At 44.4% G+C, this 20,093-nt stretch overlaps 1 protein-coding gene across 3 annotated transcripts; it reads left to right on the top strand.

Moving 5' to 3' along the window:
* Positions 1-1,858: 1,858 nt before the first annotated feature.
* Positions 1,859-12,748, top strand: BUB3 (BUB3 mitotic checkpoint protein). Of its 3 annotated transcripts, XM_037498035.2 has the most exons (8): positions 1,860-1,962; positions 2,327-2,521; positions 3,046-3,115; positions 4,737-4,888; positions 7,704-7,862; positions 9,383-9,560; positions 9,810-10,026; positions 12,171-12,747. In XM_037498035.2, exons 2-8 carry the CDS (start codon positions 2,327-2,329, stop codon positions 12,178-12,180), a joined length of 981 nt encoding a protein of 326 aa, XP_037353932.1. In that variant the 5' UTR covers positions 1,860-1,962; the 3' UTR covers positions 12,181-12,747. The 3 variants fall into 3 exon arrangements, with proteins under 3 accessions (XP_037353934.1, XP_037353932.1, XP_037353933.1); XM_037498037.2 differs by lacking the exon at positions 12,171-12,747 and having other exon boundaries at positions 1,859-1,962; positions 9,810-10,030; XM_037498036.2 differs by lacking the exon at positions 1,860-1,962 and having other exon boundaries at positions 2,325-2,521; positions 12,171-12,748.
* The last annotated feature ends 7,345 nt before the right edge of the window (positions 12,749-20,093 follow it).

The following is a 20,093-nucleotide window of genomic DNA, read 5'->3' as shown; positions in this document are numbered from 1 at the left end:
TGAATGGCAGAGTAATTTTGCCCTTAAAATTACTGGACACCCTTTCCAGTTTGTCACGGAGGGGATAGTTCACCCTTTTTAATAATCCAGAAATTAGCAAAGTTGACCTAACGAGTGTCTAGGAATTCCTCCCTCTTACAGGTGACTAAGCACACACACGCACAACTTTGCATTTGGATTTAAAATGTTGTTCAGACTCCATTGTTGCCAGATTTCCTCAAGACTATCAATTCATTTGAATAATCAGCAAAATCAGCCTCCTTTCAGGCTCTAAACTGAATTTAAAAGATTGACGTTTCTTAAAACTCAAATGGAGTCCGGCTGCAACTGCATGCCCAGAGGACCTGGATCATACGCACACTGGATAATGAAATACACTTAGATTTTATTAGTGGGTAATTCATGCTCAGAATCTCAAAACACGAATAGAATTAAACAAACAACTGGAAGAAGGAACCAAATAAAATTATTTGGAGATAAAATTATTTAGCCAAACTTAGAATGGAGGCAAAGCATTGTATTTTGAAATCTTGAACTTGGCCCTTAGCTTATGGGAAGAGAGGGGATGGATGAGGACTGGTGAGGCTGGTGGGCAAGAATCTGCTCGTTTAACAGTAATATCATCAATGCATTGGGCAGAAAGGGGGTTGTGTTTACTGTGCTGAGAGCCATAAAAATAAGAGTACCCCAATGAGTGAATGAACGTGATAGCATGCAGACCAGCCAAACTGTCTCCAATTAATGCACCTTTAAAGTTAAATAATCCCAACAATTTCCCCTCATTTCATACAAATTCACATGCGATTCTTTTCCACAAAAGTAAGTGAAAAAGCAGTGAGAGCATGTATAAAATTAGAATTTTTGAGAGTATCCGAATCCCAGATTTAATTTCTAACCTATTTTATTTCATGGTGGTTAAACCAGTTCTTCTTTTTCTGTAGGATTCTGCCAACAGAAGATGAATAAACTGTGCCTGCAACTCTTGGAAGTTGTTGGCCTGGGGGTGGGCGAGGGGAAGCTGAGGCTGTCATTTTAGGATTTTACCTAAACATCCGACTAAAAGAAATTTATTGAGCTCTAACACATTGTGATGAATTGTTTCACAGTCTGGCCTCCATTCTGGAGAGGAAATTTCTTGAGAGTAAGGACTAGTCTGCTTCATTCATCTTCTGGGCATCTCTCACCAGGCCTGGCACACGGTGTGCGCTCCAGAAACATTTGTGAGAAGACGGACTAGAGAGATAAAGCATAGTATAAACAAAGGTGAGTGTCTATGAAATCAGTAAATCTTAAAAAAATGAAATGCAGGTCATAGATGGATACTTTAGGAAAATGAGAAAATAATGAGGGCAAAATAATGCAATTTATTAGAGCAAGTATTTCCTTCTTTACCATAATTTGTGATTAACTTTATGGGAATATGCACGTCCAGTAAAAGGGAGAGTAATTTATCTCAGTGGAAGGGAGTAAATTAAACTGTATAGAAGCATTGAGCAAAACGGGGTTCCTGTAGCTGAGAAATCAGCCGAGATGGGGCGGGCGCCAGGGGTGGAACTGCACAGAGCACCTCTCCCCCTTGCTAGCAGAGCCCAGGCAGGGCGTCCGCCCCAGCGAGACTACATCTCCCAGAGTGCTGCACGAGGGCGGGAGAGGGCGTGAGCGCAGTCTTGGCGCAATGCTTCTTGGGAGTCGTAGTTTCCACCTCCGCCGAGCGCGCGGGCGCCGCGGCCTTCTGGTGACGCGCGACCACGTGACCGGAACGCCGCGACTCGCCTTTGCGCCGGAACTGGATGGCGGGGCCCGGGCCGCGCGGGCCAATCGGCTGCCGGGGGCGAGACGTTGGCGTTTGAAATCAGCCAAAGGCAGGCGCCGGCCGGAGCTTCCTCTCCGCCTCCCGTGCTGCCCGCGAGCGAGGCTGGGCGCGGCGAGCGGCGGCGAAGTTGCTTTTGAGGGGACCCCGAGGTAACGGGGCGAGGCGGGGGGCGCGCGGCGGCCTTCGGGGCTCCCGGGGCCCGAGTCGGCGGCGCCCTCTCCAGGGAGCCCGTCTCGTTTCTGACGCGTTGTTTTCGGGGGCCCGGGACGCGGCGGGGGGCCCGGGGCGCGGCGGGCCCGGCTGGGGACGGGAGTTGGGGCGGCGGCGGCGCGGGCCGGGCCGCTCGGGGCGCCCGGGGGACTCTCGGGGGGCGAGTCCCGCCGTGGGGGCGCGCGGGCTGTGCGCACGCGCAGAGGCCCCGCCGCGGACTTTGTCTGGGTCCTGCCCGCGTGGGGGGTCGGGTCGGGCACCCCGGCCTGTGACCCGGAGGGACTCGGGGCGCCTGTTCCGTAGATGACCGGTTCCAACGAGTTCAAGCTGAACCAGCCGCCCGAGGACGGCATCTCCTCGGTGAAGTTCAGCCCCAACACCTCCCAGTTCCTGCTGGTGTCTTCGTGGGACACGTCCGTGCGCCTCTACGATGTGCCGGCCAACTCCATGCGCCTCAAGTACCAGCACACCGGCGCCGTGCTGGACTGCGCCTTCTACGTGGGTGCCCGCGCCCCCGCCGCTGCTTCTGCTCCGGCGCCCCTTGTTAATAGCACCCCCTGCCACTACTGGGGCCAGGCTTCTGTCCGGGAAGGCATTTGGAGGCAGCTCTAGCTTCCCCTGCAGATACTTGCTATTGCTCCTTTGCTTTTGGTCTTGCACACTTGCAAACGTAGGAAACTCGGTCTCCTTTTTTCAAAGGGGTTCTCATGGAGTAACCCTGCAAACTTTCTGCACGCACGTCAGTTCTGCTTGAAATTTGCAACGCTGCAGTAGCATTTGGCTAACTTATTGGAAGGAGCACCTGTTTACTAGTCAATAGGGATGCCTGTTGACTCTCAGCCCTTGACCACTCGCGTGCCTTTTCTTGGGCTGGTTTTTGTTTGTTTACCATGAATAGCAGAGCCCAGTGCTGGCGTAGATCATCAGGAGCATAAAGTGACCAGTTGACTGTAGAGTCAGGAATTTGGAGAAACTTTGTAAAGCTCTCTAAGTTTTAAATGCTTCGCAACTTTATTTTGTAGGATCCAACCCATGCCTGGAGTGGTGGATTAGACCATCAACTGAAAATGCATGATTTGAACACTGATCAAGGTAATATAATTGTATTTTTCTTTTTTTAACCAGTTTCTCAGCTAGTGGAGTAGAGAATAACGATAATGTAGGAAGAATAGTTCCTGAACTGCCTAGTTGCTGAGCTGCTTAGATACAAATAGAAGTGGCTTGAATTTAGGACTTGTTTGTTGAAATGATTACCGAATGCTGTTTCTGATCACAGATCACTGTGTATGTGCTTTTTCCAGTAAAGTGTAGGGTGAGCTCTATCCCAAATGTTCACATGAAGTGGCAGGTAAGTATTTGGCTTTTATGTGGCCCTCAGAGATAGCCTGGATCTTGGTAGTTTTCTTTAGGATTTTCCAGTGAATTTTCGGAGGTTGCTTTTAGAAGCTGATTTGGTTTATACTGAAGGAAGATGTGTTTTTAAAAATCTAATGGCTAATCCAGCTTGTGTATTTAGTATAGAACATGCTTTAGTTGCATTTATTGAATAGATAACAAGGGGACACATTTGATTTCTTAGAGGCCTACATATGATTTATCCAAATTTTAATATTTATTTTCCAGCAGAGATTGGACTGGAACCCAAATACACAAAGCTCTCTAGAAGAGCTCTTTTTTGGGGGGGATATGCATGGGGGGGATATGACTGGATATCAAGAATGAGTTGGGCAATAAACGGATAGGCACAATGTTTTGTCAAAAGAAGTCCGCAGCCAATCAGACAAGGCTTTTGAATGAAAAGCACTTATACCTGCAGGTGTTTGATTTTGCTTGATAACAGTTTATTCCACAGTAAGTGAACTTTTAGGTTTAGGGTCTTTTGTTCTGAAACTTAGGGAAAAAATGCTGAGAAACAGATATTTAATACTCAAGACCCTAAATAAGACAATTAGCTGGTTATTCTTCACAGATCATTGCTCAACTTCATGGGGTAATTTTCTTTCTTGTATAAATGATACCTTTTTAAACAGGTAGTTTTTCCTGTTTGAGGGTCAGGACCATATATTGTTCTTTGTTGTGTTCTTAGCTTGTGGCGTAGATTCTGGCACAGAGTAGACATTTAGTAGACATAATGGATGTTGAATGAATGAATGAATGACATAATGTGAAAAGTTGACACTGAAAGGAAAGAAATTGTGTATTGGGAATTTGAGCCCTATGAAAGCCATGTGGGTTACTTGTAACACTGCCTTCCTTCTCCTCTGCTCTCAGATAATTCTGCTCTTAGATAATTCTGTTACCACTTGAAAGAGTTTCTTGCAAGCATTTGTTACCACAGCAGGTATTTTTCCAAGCACCTACCAGGTGTCAGAACATGCACAAGATACAGTCAGAACTATAGAGTTAAATAAGGAGTCTGCAGTCAAGTGAGGAAAATAACAGTTATGCCATAAATTAAATGTAATCTGAAATTCCAGTCCGCTTTTGATATGTGTCAGACCAGTGGATCAAACTCGGCTCTGTGAGGTAAACAGAGGAGGAGGTGGATGATTTCTTGTGGACGTCGAGGAATTTTTCTTTATGCAGACATTTCCGGAGAGTTGGTGGAGGCAGATTCATTACAGCTGAATGAATGTTTCCTTCCATTGTTCTTTGTGGAATCTCTGCTCAGTAGAGCTTGTAAAGCAGGGTTTTTGTTTACTTTTTCCTGTAGAAAATCTTGTTGGAACACACGATGCCCCTATCAGATGTGTTGAATACTGCCCAGAAGTGAATGTGATGGTTACTGGGAGTTGGGATCAGACAGTTAAATTGTGGGACCCCAGAACTCCATGTAATGCTGGAACCTTCTCTCAGCCTGAAAAGGTAGGCTCTCTATATATTTGACAGGAATTATGGGCCTGGGGGTAATTGGACTTGATACATGTTTGATGAATATGGTGAATTTAGAGGTTAAGAGTTGACGAGTCTGTTTTACAAATCTAACTGCATAGAAATATTTTGATGAAAAGGAAAATTAATTGGCATTGGGGTCAGCTTTTTTTTCTCTCATTTGTCTCTGTACTGAGGAGCACTGGTTCAAATAAGCCCACTTCCTGCATTGTCAATACTGTAAATCGCAGGGCTGAGAGGCAACGCACTACCTTTTAGAGAAGTCGTCTAGTAAAGACTGCTTACCTCAGATTGAGTTTGATGTGCCCAAACCAGAAAGTGGGGTGGAGCATCACTTGTCTTTACTCGGGACCTAAGGTCTCATTTGAGTTGACGGTTAAAAAGAGGAGCTGTGGGTTATTTCACATTCCCTGACTTTGCACCACTTTATTTATTTTTTAAATACTGACAGATGTAGTTTGCAAGCTCTAGTGAATGAAGCTACTTAAAAAGGAACCTTCATGTATTATTCTAACCTTTTGATCTGTACAATGAAGTGTAATTGAGCATTCTTGCTGTGTCCTCATCAGACTTTATCAGGTGGTAGTTAATTTTAAAGATTGATTGTTTTAGCAGGTTAAAGGAATCCTTCACTTGAGTCTATTTCCTCAGTGTAAATATACTATTCAGTTCCTGTTAGCCATCATTATATACTGTAGTGCATCCAAAGAGCCATTATTTTTGTCACATCACAGTTGAATCTACTCCTGGCAAGACCTTTGTTCAGAATAAAATAATTGCATTGTTTCTAGTTTTGATTTATGGTTGTATGTAACATGTTAAGAACTGTGATAAATTGCTGGCAGAATATCATATAATGGACAGCCACACTGAATCAAGCTGCTTATTGGTTCAGCAAGGTTCATTATGTCACTTTTTTTAATACTTTCTTTGATAAATGTATATACCCAGTCAGTAGCATGACAGTGGTTTCACTTGATTTACGATCAGTAGGGATAGAAAGCGCTATTAGAAGCTTGTGTGTCACCTGTATAGTAAAGATTTAAGACAAAATTCCCAATCCGATTGTACTATTATAAATCGATCTCTTTCTGGCCTCTGTATTTTTTAAGTTTGATGCTTCATATGTCTTAGGTTAATTTCCATTTTTCTGCTAACATTTTGTTTTCTGAATAAGCTATGGTTAAGATCCTGTATTCTGTTAAAACGAGCTTATAGTAAATCTATTGTTTTGAATCTTTTTTAATTCTTTATTTTTTCCCTTCGTCAAATGGTTGTAAATTTTAAGGCCTGATTGTTGAGACTTTGGGTCATTACATTGTTAAATCTAACTTGGGTTTTTCAGCTGTTAGGGAGAGGATTTGTAGTTAACTTATTGGTGATTACTAACCATGGGGTTTAATTAGTGAATTTTTATGAGCTCTCTTACCACATCATCTTCATTTTTTATAGTGATTCTTCAGGTTTTAAAATACTAAGTCAGATTTAATTAGAGTTGCTTATTAATTGAAAGAAATAATCAAAGAAGTTACGTATCTGAAGCTAGATTTAAAAAAATGATTTAACAGGATGAGGAAGATACATTTTGCCGCCATTTTTATGATTTGTTATTTTGTTCCCCAAATACCATATTTGAACATAAACCACTTCACATACTTGCTTGTGCGAAGTTTCTGTGACTTCTTATGAAGGAATTTTTTTTTTTGGGGGGGGGTAGAAGCTGTTTCAAATTGAAGAAGAGATTATGAAGGAAACATATAGGTGCTTTTAGGAAGGGAGAATAAATATGCTTTTTAAATTTTCCTTGAAGACGAACTCTGTCTTGAGTATTTGGTATGACATCAGGCACAAGAGTTTGTCAAATCCAGACCACTGTCCTTGTCTTTTAATTTTGAGTTCCTATGTCACCAAAAGCAGCTAAGTCGCTAATTACTGATGGCTGCCACACTCTTCCTGGAAAGACCTGTTCATTCAGTGTGGCGCCTGGGAAAGTCAAGATTTTTCGATTCACAACATGAAACCTTCCAAAAGATGATCATAGAAAAATGACTTTGAAAAAAGGATTGTTTTATGAAAAACCCATTGGAAGGTATTGTTTTGTGGCTTATTGTGTTTTATGGCTATATTCTTTTCTTTTTTGAGTATTTTATACACTTTCAGATTGTCTCTGAGTGAAAGGAGAAGCCTGGAGAAATTGCTTAATAGTTTAGTAAAGAGAATTAAAGGGCCTCCCCGGTGGCGCAGCGGTTGAGCGCTGGGTTGCGAAGCTGCCCGCGACCTCGGAGGCACCGGTTCGATCCCCGGCTGCTCCCCGGCCACCTGAGGAGGGTCCCACATGGCGCGCAGACCTCTCCTGCCGCCCGCTGCTCCCCTCAGCAGTGTACTTCGGTCCTTCTGCCTGCTCTGCTCCCCGCTCTGGCTCTGGTGAATTCTCTCACCCTCCCGTGCTTCTGACTGTACCCAGTGCATGTATAAACAAAAACAAACAAATAAATAAATAAAACATGCCTCTATTAAAAAAAAAAAAAAAAGAGAATTAAATGTTCAAAAGTTTTTTGCAGAATTAACTAGAACGTACATTATATGATGCTTGGTTAAGTATTAAGAATATGCTGAATTTATTCTTTTGTGAGAACTACTTGGTTTAAGTAGAGAATGATTAGAATTCGGTACCTGTGTTTGGGAACCTGATGAGCTAAAATGTTTATGGTGTGTACTTTGTTCTGGGGTAAAATGCTGTTTCCAAGCAAGTTGATGCATTTTAGCAAGTTTTGTTCTGTCTTGAAAGGTCTACACCCTGTCGGTGTCGGGGGACCGGCTGATTGTGGGCACGGCAGGCCGCAGAGTGCTGGTGTGGGACCTTCGGAACATGGGCTACGTGCAGCAGCGCCGCGAGTCCAGCCTCAAGTACCAGACCCGCTGCATCCGCGCCTTTCCCAACAAACAGGTGCTGGTCTCCCTCTTGCTCTTCCCCGATGGTTTGGTCACTGCCTTTTAAGCTTTGCATCTTAGTTTTGAGTGGTGATTTGTGGAATTTGCTGTTAAGTGTATTTTTAACAGCTTTGTGTGAAAAGGTAGTGTGTTAATCTGATTTTAGAGAAGACCTGATGTTCAGAGAAGTTAAGCCATCTGCCAGTGGTTTGACTTGAGGCCTCTGATTCCCTCTTGATCCTAGTCCAAGATGCTTGACAGGTATTCAGTGATCAGGGAATTTTTCAGATATTTCAGTCAAACAGTGACTTCACAATTAACTATGGAAATTTAGGGTTATGGGTTTTGCAGTTCCTTCTTGTCTCTTTGTAGCCCTCATACTAATGCTGTTCTTTTCCAATCTGACAGCATAACTCGAATTAAAAAAAAAAAAATTGCTGCTGGTGGTAAAGAGGTGGCGTCTGTCAAATAATGACCGACTGTGACGTGCGGGGCCATCCACCTGCCATCATCTTGCTAAATGAGATCACTGTTTCTTAGTGAGGCCCTACTCCTCCTGTGTCCTTGAAGTTTGGGGGGAAGTCAGCAGATCTCTTTGGAATCTAACAACTGGTTGTCCTTTAGTGGTTGTGGAGCTTGAAGCAATTATGTCAGTTATTGATCTTTTATCTCAAAAGGCTAGTACCTCAAATCACAGTTCTTTTCACAGGAAATTGTAAATATCCACTGAAGATAAGAAATTGCAGATATGTGTAACTTTGGCGATTTAAATACATGATTAAAATGTGTGTGCATTGAGAAATATTTTCATGTCTTTATGTCTAAAGTTTTCTGTCAGTATTTCTGGTTTGTAAGCTTCCATTTCATTGGAAAGTAATATTTTATGACCTTTCTTGCACTAGACATAGGTTTTTAGTAGTAACTTTTTTATACCTTGAATAAGTAAAAGATAAAATATAGATTGTATATTTATCTTCTTTTCCCTGACGTCATTTCAGGGAAAGCTGAGGAAATTGTAAACCACTTTTGAACATTGCTGAAAAATCTGTTGTGTGCAAACTTGACTTGCTGTGGGTGAATTGCAAGAGGGAGAATTTGGTTGATTTCGGTTACTGAGACTCAGTGAGGGAAATTTAATCCTTAGACTTGTTAGAGGTGAAGACATGTAGAGCAGAGAAAACCGGTTCCTACCGCTGGAACAAATTTGAGTCCCTTCTGGACAGAACAGCCAGATAAAAGATAATGAAACACTTTAACATTCTTGTTTAGACTTTAGAAAATAACTAGATGTTTTTGTGCAAATCACATGGTACAGTGAAGAAGCAAGCAATGATAGCCTTGTTTTTCTTTTTATAAAATAGATATTGTTAAGCTTTTGGAATGTCATAATTGTGTTAGCACATCTTCAACACTGTTCAACTCTGACTTTTCATTTCGGAAATAATCATCTTTCTTGAGTGCAGGTTGAATTTTGGGATTGATGCCTTGTTTTGGAGACTGGATTTACTGTATTGTCCTCCTGCTCCCTTCTGGCAGGGTTATGTCTTGAGTTCCATTGAAGGCCGAGTGGCAGTTGAGTACTTGGACCCCAGCCCTGAGGTGCAGAAGAAGAAGTATGCCTTTAAGTGCCACCGGCTGAAAGAAAATAATATTGAGCAGATTTACCCTGTCAATGCCATTTCCTTTCACAACATACACAATACATTTGCCACAGGTAAATATGGCGTGTTAGCCTGTGTGTGATTTTTAGGATGATACAACTTTGCTATTACCGGACACTAAGCATTTATACTTAAGCGTTTTTTAAATTGTGCTTGCATGTTATTATATTTAGGGGAGGAAATCTGGTATAATATAATATTCCTTGGTGAAAATTAGCTTCTGTGACTGTAAGAACTGTTAAGACAATGCTTACTTCTGTTCTGCTTTAAAGAGCCACATTGACTCTTGAAATTCCGTGCAGGTGGTTCTGATGGATTTGTAAATATTTGGGATCCATTTAACAAAAAGCGACTGTGCCAGTTCCACCGGTACCCCACCAGCATTGCTTCCCTTGCCTTCAGTAATGATGGGACTACGCTTGCAATAGCATCATCATATATGTATGAAATGGATGACACAGAACACCCTGAAGATGGTATCTTCATTCGCCAAGTGACAGATGCAGAAACAAAACCCAAGTGAGTATGCTTCACCTGTATTTGAGCCTTTTCTTGCATTCAACCCAGGATTTATTAATTTTTCTAAATTCATGAATAGCATTGTTGATGCCTGCTCGATATTACAGCTGACTGTAGGGTTGGAGTTGATTTTATCTTGTTCTCCCAAGCTTTCAATATCCGTAGGTTGATAGACGTCTGATGGATAAAATTGTGCCTAGTTGTTTTGTAGAGAAGAATGTCAAACTCTCATTCTTCTTGAATAGGCACTATTATTTGAATCTCTGGAGTTATTACTAGCTCATTGCTTCAAAATTAAGTTGAGGAATTCAAGAATAATTTATTTTAGCAAAATCTATTTAAGATATTTAAGAATTTGAACAGCCAAAAATCTATCCTCTCCAAAGAGGTTGTTTCTTTCATATTTACACAAAGTGAATGACCTTCAGGTCTTATTGGAAGGAAACCCAAAGTTACCTGGCCTTGCCTGGAATAGCACATTCCTTAGTTTTGAAATTTTCTCAGATGTCTTTGGCTCTTAGTTGTAACTGTTGACACTTTTTTGGTACCAGCAGCACCAGGGTCTTTACTTAATTACACCACACGTGAGGGAGAGCTTCGTTGAACCTACCCCAGGTGTCTTTGTCTTGCTGTGTTCCTTGGCCCTTCCTACCCAGGCCCTTGAAGGAAGTTCTCAATAAATATTTACGGAACAACTGAATGGTTTTAGGGTTCCTGTCTTTTCCTGAATTGGTTGCTGAGTTGGTTGTGTCCCTGAGAAGGGGCACTCACGCGGTTTGACTTCAGAGACGACTTCACACGGGAAGCCTGTTGCATAAAGTCCTGTGTTTGCATTTAATCCCTCATTTTTGTAGCCTTGTCCTGACCAGCCATTTTGATCTCATGCTGTTCTTTTTTCTTTTGAACTTGTAGGTCACCAGGTACTTGACAAGATTTCATGTACTTAAGTGCCTGCCATGTTGATGATAATAAAACTTCCTACTCCCCAATGGTGGATTTATTACTATTAAAGAAGCCAGGGGAAAATATTAATTTTAATATCATAAGAACCTGAAAATAATGGAAAAGAGGTTTTTGTTGTTTTTTTTTTTTTTTTTTGCAATGAGCCCCTTAAGTGCATGAGATGATTTGATGGTTGCTGCATTAAAGGTATTCGGGCAAACAAAATTGGAGGGCAGTGACTGCACTTTTGAGAGTCAGTTTTGACCTTATTTTTGTTTCCACTGTAGAAATAAATGTTTGGAAATAAATATAGGTAATAAAAAACCCCTTTGCATTCTTTCTGGACCTTAAATGGTAGAGGAAAAGGCTCTTGAGCCATTTGTTTCTTTTGCTGGTCATAGTTGCTAATTCTAAAGCTGCTTCAGACTGCCTCATGAGGAGGTTAATCTACAATTAAACAATATTTCCTCTCGGCCGTCCATTATTTTCTGAAGCAGATGGTTCATCATTTCCTGGGCTGTTAAACAAAGCGAGGTTAAGGTTAGACTCTTGGGAATCAGCTAGTTTTCAATCTTATTAGGGTGCAGAAGGAAAACTAATAAGAAAACCTCCTAACATCATTTTGAGACTGTAAACAATTATTTATTAGCAAACAATTGATCCCAGAAGGGCAAATTGTTTGAGTCAGTAATGAGCTGAGAAAAGACAGAGCATATCTGTGTATTTGGAAAAATAATTGTAACGTAATTGCAGTACATTTAGACAGGCATCTATTTGGACCTGTTTCTATCTCTAAATGAATTTTTGGAAACATTAATGAGGTTTACATATTTCTCTGACATTTATATAGTTCTCATGTCCATTTCAGTTGCCCAGCCGCTGCTGATTAAGGTTAAAAAGAAAAAAAATTATAGCGAGAATGAGATTCATTTTACTGTAATGTCCTAAAGCAAAACACGAACTTAGCTTGGCCTGTTGTAGGTCGCTTCAAGGAGTATTTTTGTTGTCAAACTTTTTTTTATATCATTTGCAAATGTACGTCTCTGAATCAGATTTGCAACTTTACTGAAATTAACTTTATCCATGCTGTATTTTTTAAAATTTGTGTTGACAGACGAAGTTCTTTTCAGTTTTTAAGTATTTCCCTGAAAACTTAGCATAAGTCTGAACCCATCTTTTGAAATGTGTTTTCTTCATTGCAGGTCCACCTAATCGTCTCGTGCAAGTGGTTTCTCTCTGGAAAGCTTTGTGTTGCTTCCCACAAATACATGCTGTCCCTTAAGGGATCTACTGTAGTCACTGTGGACACGTTCTTTAGTATGTGCATTTCTTTTTGTTTTTTTTTTTTTCTTACAAAAAACTTGTCTGTGCGCCCTTTCATACCAGCTCTGTAAGATGAGGAGCCTGTGTCCGGTGCAGGGGCCTGGGGGTGGTTTTCACCCCGCAGCAAGCCCAGGGCTGTTTTTGAGCAGCTTGAGCTCTTTTTGTAAAATAACCTAAACCTGTTATTTCCGTGCGGTCTAATAAATCAGAAATCCAGAACCCTTAAATGTTGGATGTTTTTAAATGTCGGTAATTAATGTAATTTACTTCATAAAAGGCTTCTGTAAAGCAGAACTCCTTCATCACGGGCCTGGTGGGGATGACATTTTACCTTTAGGTCCATGCTGCTTCGCTTAATTATGTCTATTTTGATGTACGTTGGGGATTCGGTCGGGATAAAGTGATCTGTTGGAGTGTTGCCATTTCCCTCGTGTGTGCTCTTGCTGGATCAGCAGGCCCTTGAGCCAACTGTGCAGCTTCCAGGACGGGCGCAGGGCCGTGCGGCAGCTGGCGCACCCCCTTGGCACCGCGCTGTCCCGGTAGTGAGTGCGGTGGTGGTGGAGCTCTGCAGCCCGCGCTGGACTCACCGCAGTGTCCGTGCCCACCAGATGACAGTCCCCGGACCTGCCCATCACATGCTAACTCCAAAGGAAGCCCTGGGGATGGGAAATAATGTAACAGCCGGCGCTTGCTGGTGAGGGTGCTTCTTTGGTGTGATGATGTGCTATTAAAAGTCATAACCACTTGGTTGGGGACAGAGCATAAATTTAAAATTGTTTAACTGGAAGAGAATACAGTATTGTAAAAGGTGAGTAAAGCCAAGTTAGGGTCCTGGTTTTGAGGTGGTGGTGCGCAGTTCCACATGGATATCCTGTGTCTCTTGAGGAAACCAAGTACGCCTCGGCCTCGTTGTGCCTGCCGCCTCCCCCGCAGCACCCTGGACCAGCTTCTCCACATCTCGCCCGTTTGCGGTTATGGCTGCCTTCCCCTCCCCCGATAATCTGGGTGTGATAAATAGAGCTTTCTTTGGCTTGCCAGCCCTACTTCTCTATCCTTAAGTCCCTCCTCTGTTTATCTTCTGCTCCAGTCCCACCACCTTAAAGGGTCCCCTTTGAGGGGAGCGCAGCAGCCCCATCTCTGCCCTCAGTTCTCCCTCTTCCGGTACTGAACAATGACTTTCAAACCTTTTATGTGTGACCCAACTGGGAGACACATTTGAACCACAGTTCAGAACACTCCGCGGTCCACACAGTTTGTGCAGCAGCAGTTGTATGAACTATCGTTTGCCCTGTGTGCATGTGATGCATCTGCCCCCCCCCCCCCCCCCCCCGTCAGCACTGGTTATGGCCCCCGGATAATTTTATAAGAAATGCCACCAGTAATTTGAAAAAACTGCTCTCTCTACACAAGACTTTAAAACTTGTTCTTTTTGTCACGCCACGCTTGGGATCCTCCTGCGCTCCGCTTTGCCCAGAGGAGCCGTGAAGTCACTTGCAGGAAGGTAGACTTCTTTCGATGCCTGCAGATCACCAGCAAGGGCGTGCTCACTGTCAAGGCGCTTTCAGAAGAGAGGGTGGGGATGACCTTGGTTGAGAATTCTCACAGGTGGATGGGATGTTCTAGTTCTGAGTTCCACTGTGTAGAAACTTCGAGATTTGTTAGCAGGTCCTCTGTTCTGCTGATCCAGGCACCCTGGGAAGACCAGGGCCAGACTACTCACTTTGCATTCAGGCCCTATTACACTTGTGTCTCAAGGTGCACTAAGCTTTTCAGTGGAAAAAGGGTCCTAACATATGTAAAGTAATGGTCATTTAGTTGACTTCATTTTCCTAAGAAAGGTACTGCAAAATCAATAGAATATGCATAAAACGATTACAAAATGAGTATCTTCTGGTAAGGGGGTGGAGTCTGGCCAAGGGGATTAATATCCTCATGTATTCATTTGGCAAATGAATAAAATCCCTGTTATGTCAAAAAAAAAAAAAAAGACTTCTTCCTAAGATGAGCTCCTACTCGGTGGAAGGAGACCGCAGAGTAGCCCTCTGTGCTCCAGCAGCCCCAGCATTAAAGAGATACCTGTAACTTTGATGCATTTCTCCCCAGTTTCTGAGCCTCTGTTCAGTATGCCCTGTGGGGATGGGGTGCCCAGCATTTATTGCTGTTTCCCAGAAAACGGGTTATTCTGTGCCAGGCTACTGACTCACATCCTCGTGTTGATCCCCACATTTCACAGTCTGCTCAGGCTTTCCCTGAATTGCTTTCATGTTTTTTTTTCCCCTCTGTATTTCGTGTAGAAGAATTGGGGTGCAGGCCAGAAGTTGGGGAGAGGATTCACCAGAGACGAATGGGGAACAGAACAGTTAGATCTACTGAAACCCACTGCTGAGGGGAGCATTGGGCAAGACAGGAGAGGTCTGCTGCGCCATGTGGGTAGCTCCCTGGCCGGGGATTGAACTCAGGCACAGGGTGATAGCACTGAGACTTAGCCCGTAGTCCACCAGGGGTTTCATGTTTTAATTGGATTCCTGTCAGGGCCTGTTCAAGGTCTCTTATCATGAAGCCCCCCATCTGTCCTCCAGCTCACAAATGTGAGCTCCAGCTCCAGCTTTCTCAAATGCCGGAGGAAGCACCTCCTGCTGACGTGCGTTTGGCAGTTACCTGCCTGGCATATTGACGTTCCTGTTGCATGTCTTTTTTTTTTTTATTTAAAAGATTTATTTATTTATTTACACAAGCACTGGGTACAGTCAGAAGCGCGGGAGGGTGAGAGAATTCACCAGAGCCAGAGCGGGGAGCAGAGCAGGCAGACTGACGAAATACTCTGCTGAGGGGAGCAGCGGGCGTGGCAGGAGAGGCCTGCGCGCCATGTGGGACCCTTGCCGGTGGCCGGGGATTGAACTGGTGCTGCAGAGGCTGTGGGCACCTTCATAGCCTAGCGCTCAACCACTGCGCCCCCAGGGGAGGCCCCCTGTTGCATGTCTTGCTCCCTACTGTGTGCTGTGGGCTAGGCTGGAGTCTGTGCCTGGGCACGGGAACACGGGCCCCTTGGGCATAGCTGAAGAGTGGAGGTGGGGTCCACTGTTCCAAATAGTTTTCAGTATAATTTTGGAATAGAGTCACCCTGTCCAGTGTGCTAGATGTGTAACCTTAGCTTTGGTAATTCATCAGTAAGCATGTGATGACTATTGCAGGAGGAATATGTTCCTTGTATCTATTGTAAATAGTCGGTGACTGTGAAGAGATGAATCGAGGTATTCCATGAACCTGCAGTGGGAGGTGATGTCTTGGTATCTATCCATGCTTTGGAATTTTCAGTTCATTGTCTCCATGAATAAAAACTTGTTAACCACATCATGTATGAAAATGCTCGAGGGAATAGAGTTGAGATTTTTATTTGCGATGGTGTGATATCTGGTACAGGCCAAGTGACTGGCATGATGACTTTGGGGAGGGGGGTGTTCTAGGAAAACTTGCAAGTAATGGGTGGCCGGTTACCCCCTAGAGCATCTGAAACCTGCACGCAGGAGATCCTGTGAGGTGGCTACGAGAAGTCTGGCCCGGAGGGGACGTCCATGACATGAACTTCATTTTTGTACCACGTGTCACAGGCAGGTGCTCCAAATACTAAGTCGCTTCTCACACAGGCTCTTGCTCTCTCGGCTGTTCCAGGGAGGCAGCAGTACCTGCTTGAGCTGTGACTGAAAGAGGCTCCTGAGCAGCATGAGAGGCCCAGTTAGTATGTTAGTATAGTTTTCAAAACGGGTCATATATAAGAATCTTACTTTGTATCTTTAATGTGTTAGGAAAATTCTGCCATCGTTTACTTTTTGCCTTATTTCAATGGCCATCTAGTGTAACTATTTGGACAAGTGTTTAATGCCCGCTGCATGCCTAGCACTGTCCTCATTACTGGTGTGCGACTGGCGAAGTAGGACTAATTCTTGTGCTCACCTGGTGCCTGTTGGGCAGGGGTTGGGGCTGGTAGGAGCCAGCAGAGACGACAGTGCAGGGCCTGGATGCCATGGTGCGACTGGATTTTGTTTCCCAGGCCTGCCCTGACCTTTGGTCTTTCACATCCACTGTCCCGTTAGGCTTGGTCATTGCTCTTGGGGCTAAGCTCACCTAACAGTTTAATGCAGCTTCTGTGACAACCTGGGCATCAGGAAAAGCATTGTGCAATAGAAAGTTCTCAAACCTTCTGGTTAGTACTCTGAAAAGGAGAGACAGCAGGACTGAGCCAGGTCCTTAAGTGCCCCTCAGCTCTGCTCCGGAACTGCCTCAGTTGGTTTACCAGGTTGGGCAGCCTGCTGAGACACCTGGGCCATGGGGTCCAGCCTTTGAACTTGGCTTTGAATCCTGAATTACCGTTTAATTCATTGCCTCACATGGCTCCCTCACCTGCAAATGGAGAGAATATCTTATTCGTGAGTTAAAAAATCACACAAAATACTTTGTAGGGTGTGCCCAGCAGTCAACAGGAAATGCCTGTTTTCTCTGGATAAAAAATACTCAGTCCATTGCTCTCGGTCATTAGTTGCCTTTTAGTTTTTTCTTTTTAATCATTTTTCTCAGATATGTATGGGATTGCCAGTTTTTGAATTTGCCAGTATATCTTTTAGAAAGCGCGCGTGAAGTATTTCAAGCATTCAGATAAACTTAGAGAAGCCCGCCTTTCAAATTTTTAAAATGTTACTATTTTGCTGAATTTACTTGCTCTCATCATTTTAAAACACAAAGAATTGACACCTTTTCTACTCCTCTCACCCCATTCCCGTGTTCCATTAAGTATTGCACCCCTTTAGGCTCGTGGCATCCACGTGTATGGTTTTAAACATTTTTCATAAACAGCATATGTCTATTCTGGAATGATCCACACCCATTCAGCAGTGGCCTGTTGTGTCTTCGGGAACCAGCCAGGAGTGGTGAGGGAGATGTAGGAAACAAGCAGCCCAAGTGAACAGTGGGGTCATCGAGCTGAGCATCCCGCATTTCTCCTGTGACATCAACCACCATGACGAGGGGGACTGGCAGTGGTTCTCTTGAGTTGGGTCTTTCAAGGGTGAGAACTGCATGATCTAGCTGACAAGGTGCTTTCCCCTGGAACACAGGTGAACTTGTTAACAGCACCCAATAGATTAGATTTATGGAAACAAATCTGGGAAGCTGACCACCATGCCCCTAGTCCCACGGTTCTCTCCTTTGATCACCTCCCCCCCACCCCGAGTCTTTGGGTTGTCTCCAGTAGCCCATCTGGGGGAAGGGGGAGGTACTGACTCAGGCGAGTGGGATTAGTCACAGCAGTTCCCATTAAAAATGTCGCCTGGCCGCGAGGCTTTGGACTTGGGCTAAGAGAAACGAGAACTGCCAAACTGGGGGCCACAGGTTCCATTCGGGCCAGTGAGCACCAAGGCACCTCCCAGGACCAGGTGCGTGGCAGGTGTCTTTCACTTTCCAAGGGTGCCCACAGAACTCCTGGGCTTGGCATCACGCACTTAGTTGGGCAGTACTTGGTGTCCTGGTGGAAAGGACTCCGAAGGCCACAACTAGGCTGACCGGGAGCTGCAGCGGGACACACAGGAGTTGGCCCGCCCCCTCATCTCTCACCATTTGACCACTGGCTTCCAGAACTTAGTTTAAATGAAATACGATTGGTTTTATTTCGTTTTGTGTTCCTTGAATACACGGCCAGTGGTAGACTCCAAATCACCTGACTTGAGAAGTGGAAAAAAAAATGCTTTCCAGGGGTCTCCCTGGTGGTGCAAGGAATTGGGAAGCAATCTATGAAGCTGTCCACAGCCACTGCAGCACAAGTTCGATCCCTGGCCAGGGAGCTACCCACATGGCGCAGCAGACCTCTCCTGTCTTGCCCACTGCTCCCCTCAGCAGTGTGTTTCAGTCCGTCTGCCTGTCCTGTTCCCCACTCTGTGGAGAATCCTCTCATCCCCGCACCTCTGGCCTGTACCCCAGTTCTTGTATGCATAAATAAATAAATCTTTAAAAAAAAATGCTTTCCAGGCCTTTAATGTGGCAGGATGTCAGGCCAAAGTGATTAGAGGCTCATTTCCAATGGCTTATTTCATTCATTTCCCACGAAAAAATTCCTTCCCCTCTGACCATCCTAGCCAACTTCGTGCAGTTAACACAAACCTGAAGAAGCCATACAAATTATACTCACTGGTCTCGGAAGCACCTAAGTTTGCTTTCCCAATGCGGTAACGAAGTACCTTTCATCCCCTTTATAGGACTCTGTTACAGGCTATTGCAGTAATTTAAAACCTATGTACCTAGACTCCTGACCTTGTTATAACATCACTTTATAATTCTCGAAATACTTGGCTCTTGAAGATTTCCTCAGCACCAGCCATGTATTCTTAAAGAGCGCGGGTCGTTCGTCTTTGGTGTTCTATTACCCATATCTCCTCAGCCGGTGGGACTTAACATTCTTACTGAATCGCCTGACAAAAATCCCTGAATTCTTTCATTGTTTCACAGCTTAACATGGCAGCCAGTTATTAACATTCTCCATTTAAAGAAAGACCTATGCTCGCCGTGCACCTTGGCCCAGCTTGGGATGGGGGAGCTGCGCTCACAGGGTTCACTCTTAGTTCATCTCGGTTGCTGGTGATGCTGTGGAGCAGAGCGGCTTCCACATGTGACTCACCGACACGAGGACACAGAAGGAGGGCACGCGCTAACAGGCTTGCCACATGTGTCCTTCCCGGCGCCGTCAGCCCCTGAAGGTGGACCTCGGTTACTAGCAGAATTGGGGTGCGCCCGGCTCACGGCCGGTCATTTGGCTTTCTGCTTCACCAGCGCGCAGAGCCAGCACCCGGGGATTTGGAGCTCACCTTTGCTTTCAAAACATCCTGTATGTCTGCTCGCAGTCATTACCCAGGTTTTGCTTGTGATTTGCACTTAGAGCTGTGGAAGAGAAAGAAAAAGCTCATTTATTTGGATTCCGGTAACAGGATTTGTGATAAATTGACTTGGCATTTAACTCACTCCTGAAAGGGTGCATTTGTTAATAAAGTTGTAATATTTGATCTGTACGCTAAGCAGGCCTTCTCCCTGGAAATTTTTGATGAACCGTCTGTGTTAGTGAGCTTGGGGCACAGTTAGTGTTTCCAGAGAAAGGCCTCTTGGCTTTCAAAACCGCTTGATTTACCCAAGACCTCCCAGCTGGTGCTTGGGGACAGACCTGGGGAAACAGCCTCTTGGGGTTAACTGGGAAACAGTGCGACTAACCCGAAATTGAGATTGGGTTATCAAGGCAAAATTGTAACATGGCCCCCAGTCAGAAATACAGCCGTTTTCTTTTTCACTGTCCAAAATGAATGCAACCCGGAGGAGCGGGTCATTCCCGCTTCCTCTTCTGGGCAGTGTTTGGATCTCTTTTGTCAGATTTCTGACTGGTCTAATTATTTTAAATCTAAGCTGGTTCCCTGCGGAGTGCTTCCCAGTGGAGTGAATGAAGGGGAAAAAAAAGGTGAGGGAAAGGTATTTTTAGTACTGGTTGTCTTGGGCAAGTCTGATTGTACATTTGGAATCGAAGGGACAGAAGTCTCTGAGAAAGACTGCTGGTTTTGCAACTCAGGAGAAGAACCCGGCAGGAGGGCCGGGGACCCAGAAGGGGTGCCAGCAGCGGGGGGTCGAAGCCCAGGGTATCTGGTGGAATAGATTCTGTGCAAGGGGCGCCGCCTTTGTTTTTATTAGCTCTCCAATACTCTAGGTGAAGGTCAGGAATTGGAAACTTAAGAAATCTATTTGAAACAAATCTCTGACCTCTATCAGATCGTGCGAGG

This window comes from Talpa occidentalis, unplaced genomic scaffold, assembly GCF_014898055.3.
Source record: "Talpa occidentalis isolate TD23 unplaced genomic scaffold, MPIMG_talOcc4v2.1 talOcc4.8, whole genome shotgun sequence".
In the NCBI taxonomy this organism is placed as follows: Eukaryota; Metazoa; Chordata; class Mammalia; order Eulipotyphla; family Talpidae; genus Talpa; species Talpa occidentalis.
The sequence above is the reverse complement of the archived record's forward strand: the minus strand, read 5'-3'. Positions and strand labels throughout refer to the sequence as shown.

Coding starts and splice junctions, on each gene's coding strand:
- BUB3 (XM_037498036.2), top strand. CDS start 2,327: ATGACCGGTTCCAACGAGTTCAAGCTGAACCAGCCGCCCGAGGACGGC. Junction 2,522..3,045: donor TGCTGGACTGCGCCTTCTAC/GTGGGTGCCCGC, acceptor TTTATTTTGTAG/GATCCAACCCATGCCTGGAG. Junction 7,863..9,382: donor GCGCCTTTCCCAACAAACAG/GTGCTGGTCTCC, acceptor CCCTTCTGGCAG/GGTTATGTCTTGAGTTCCAT.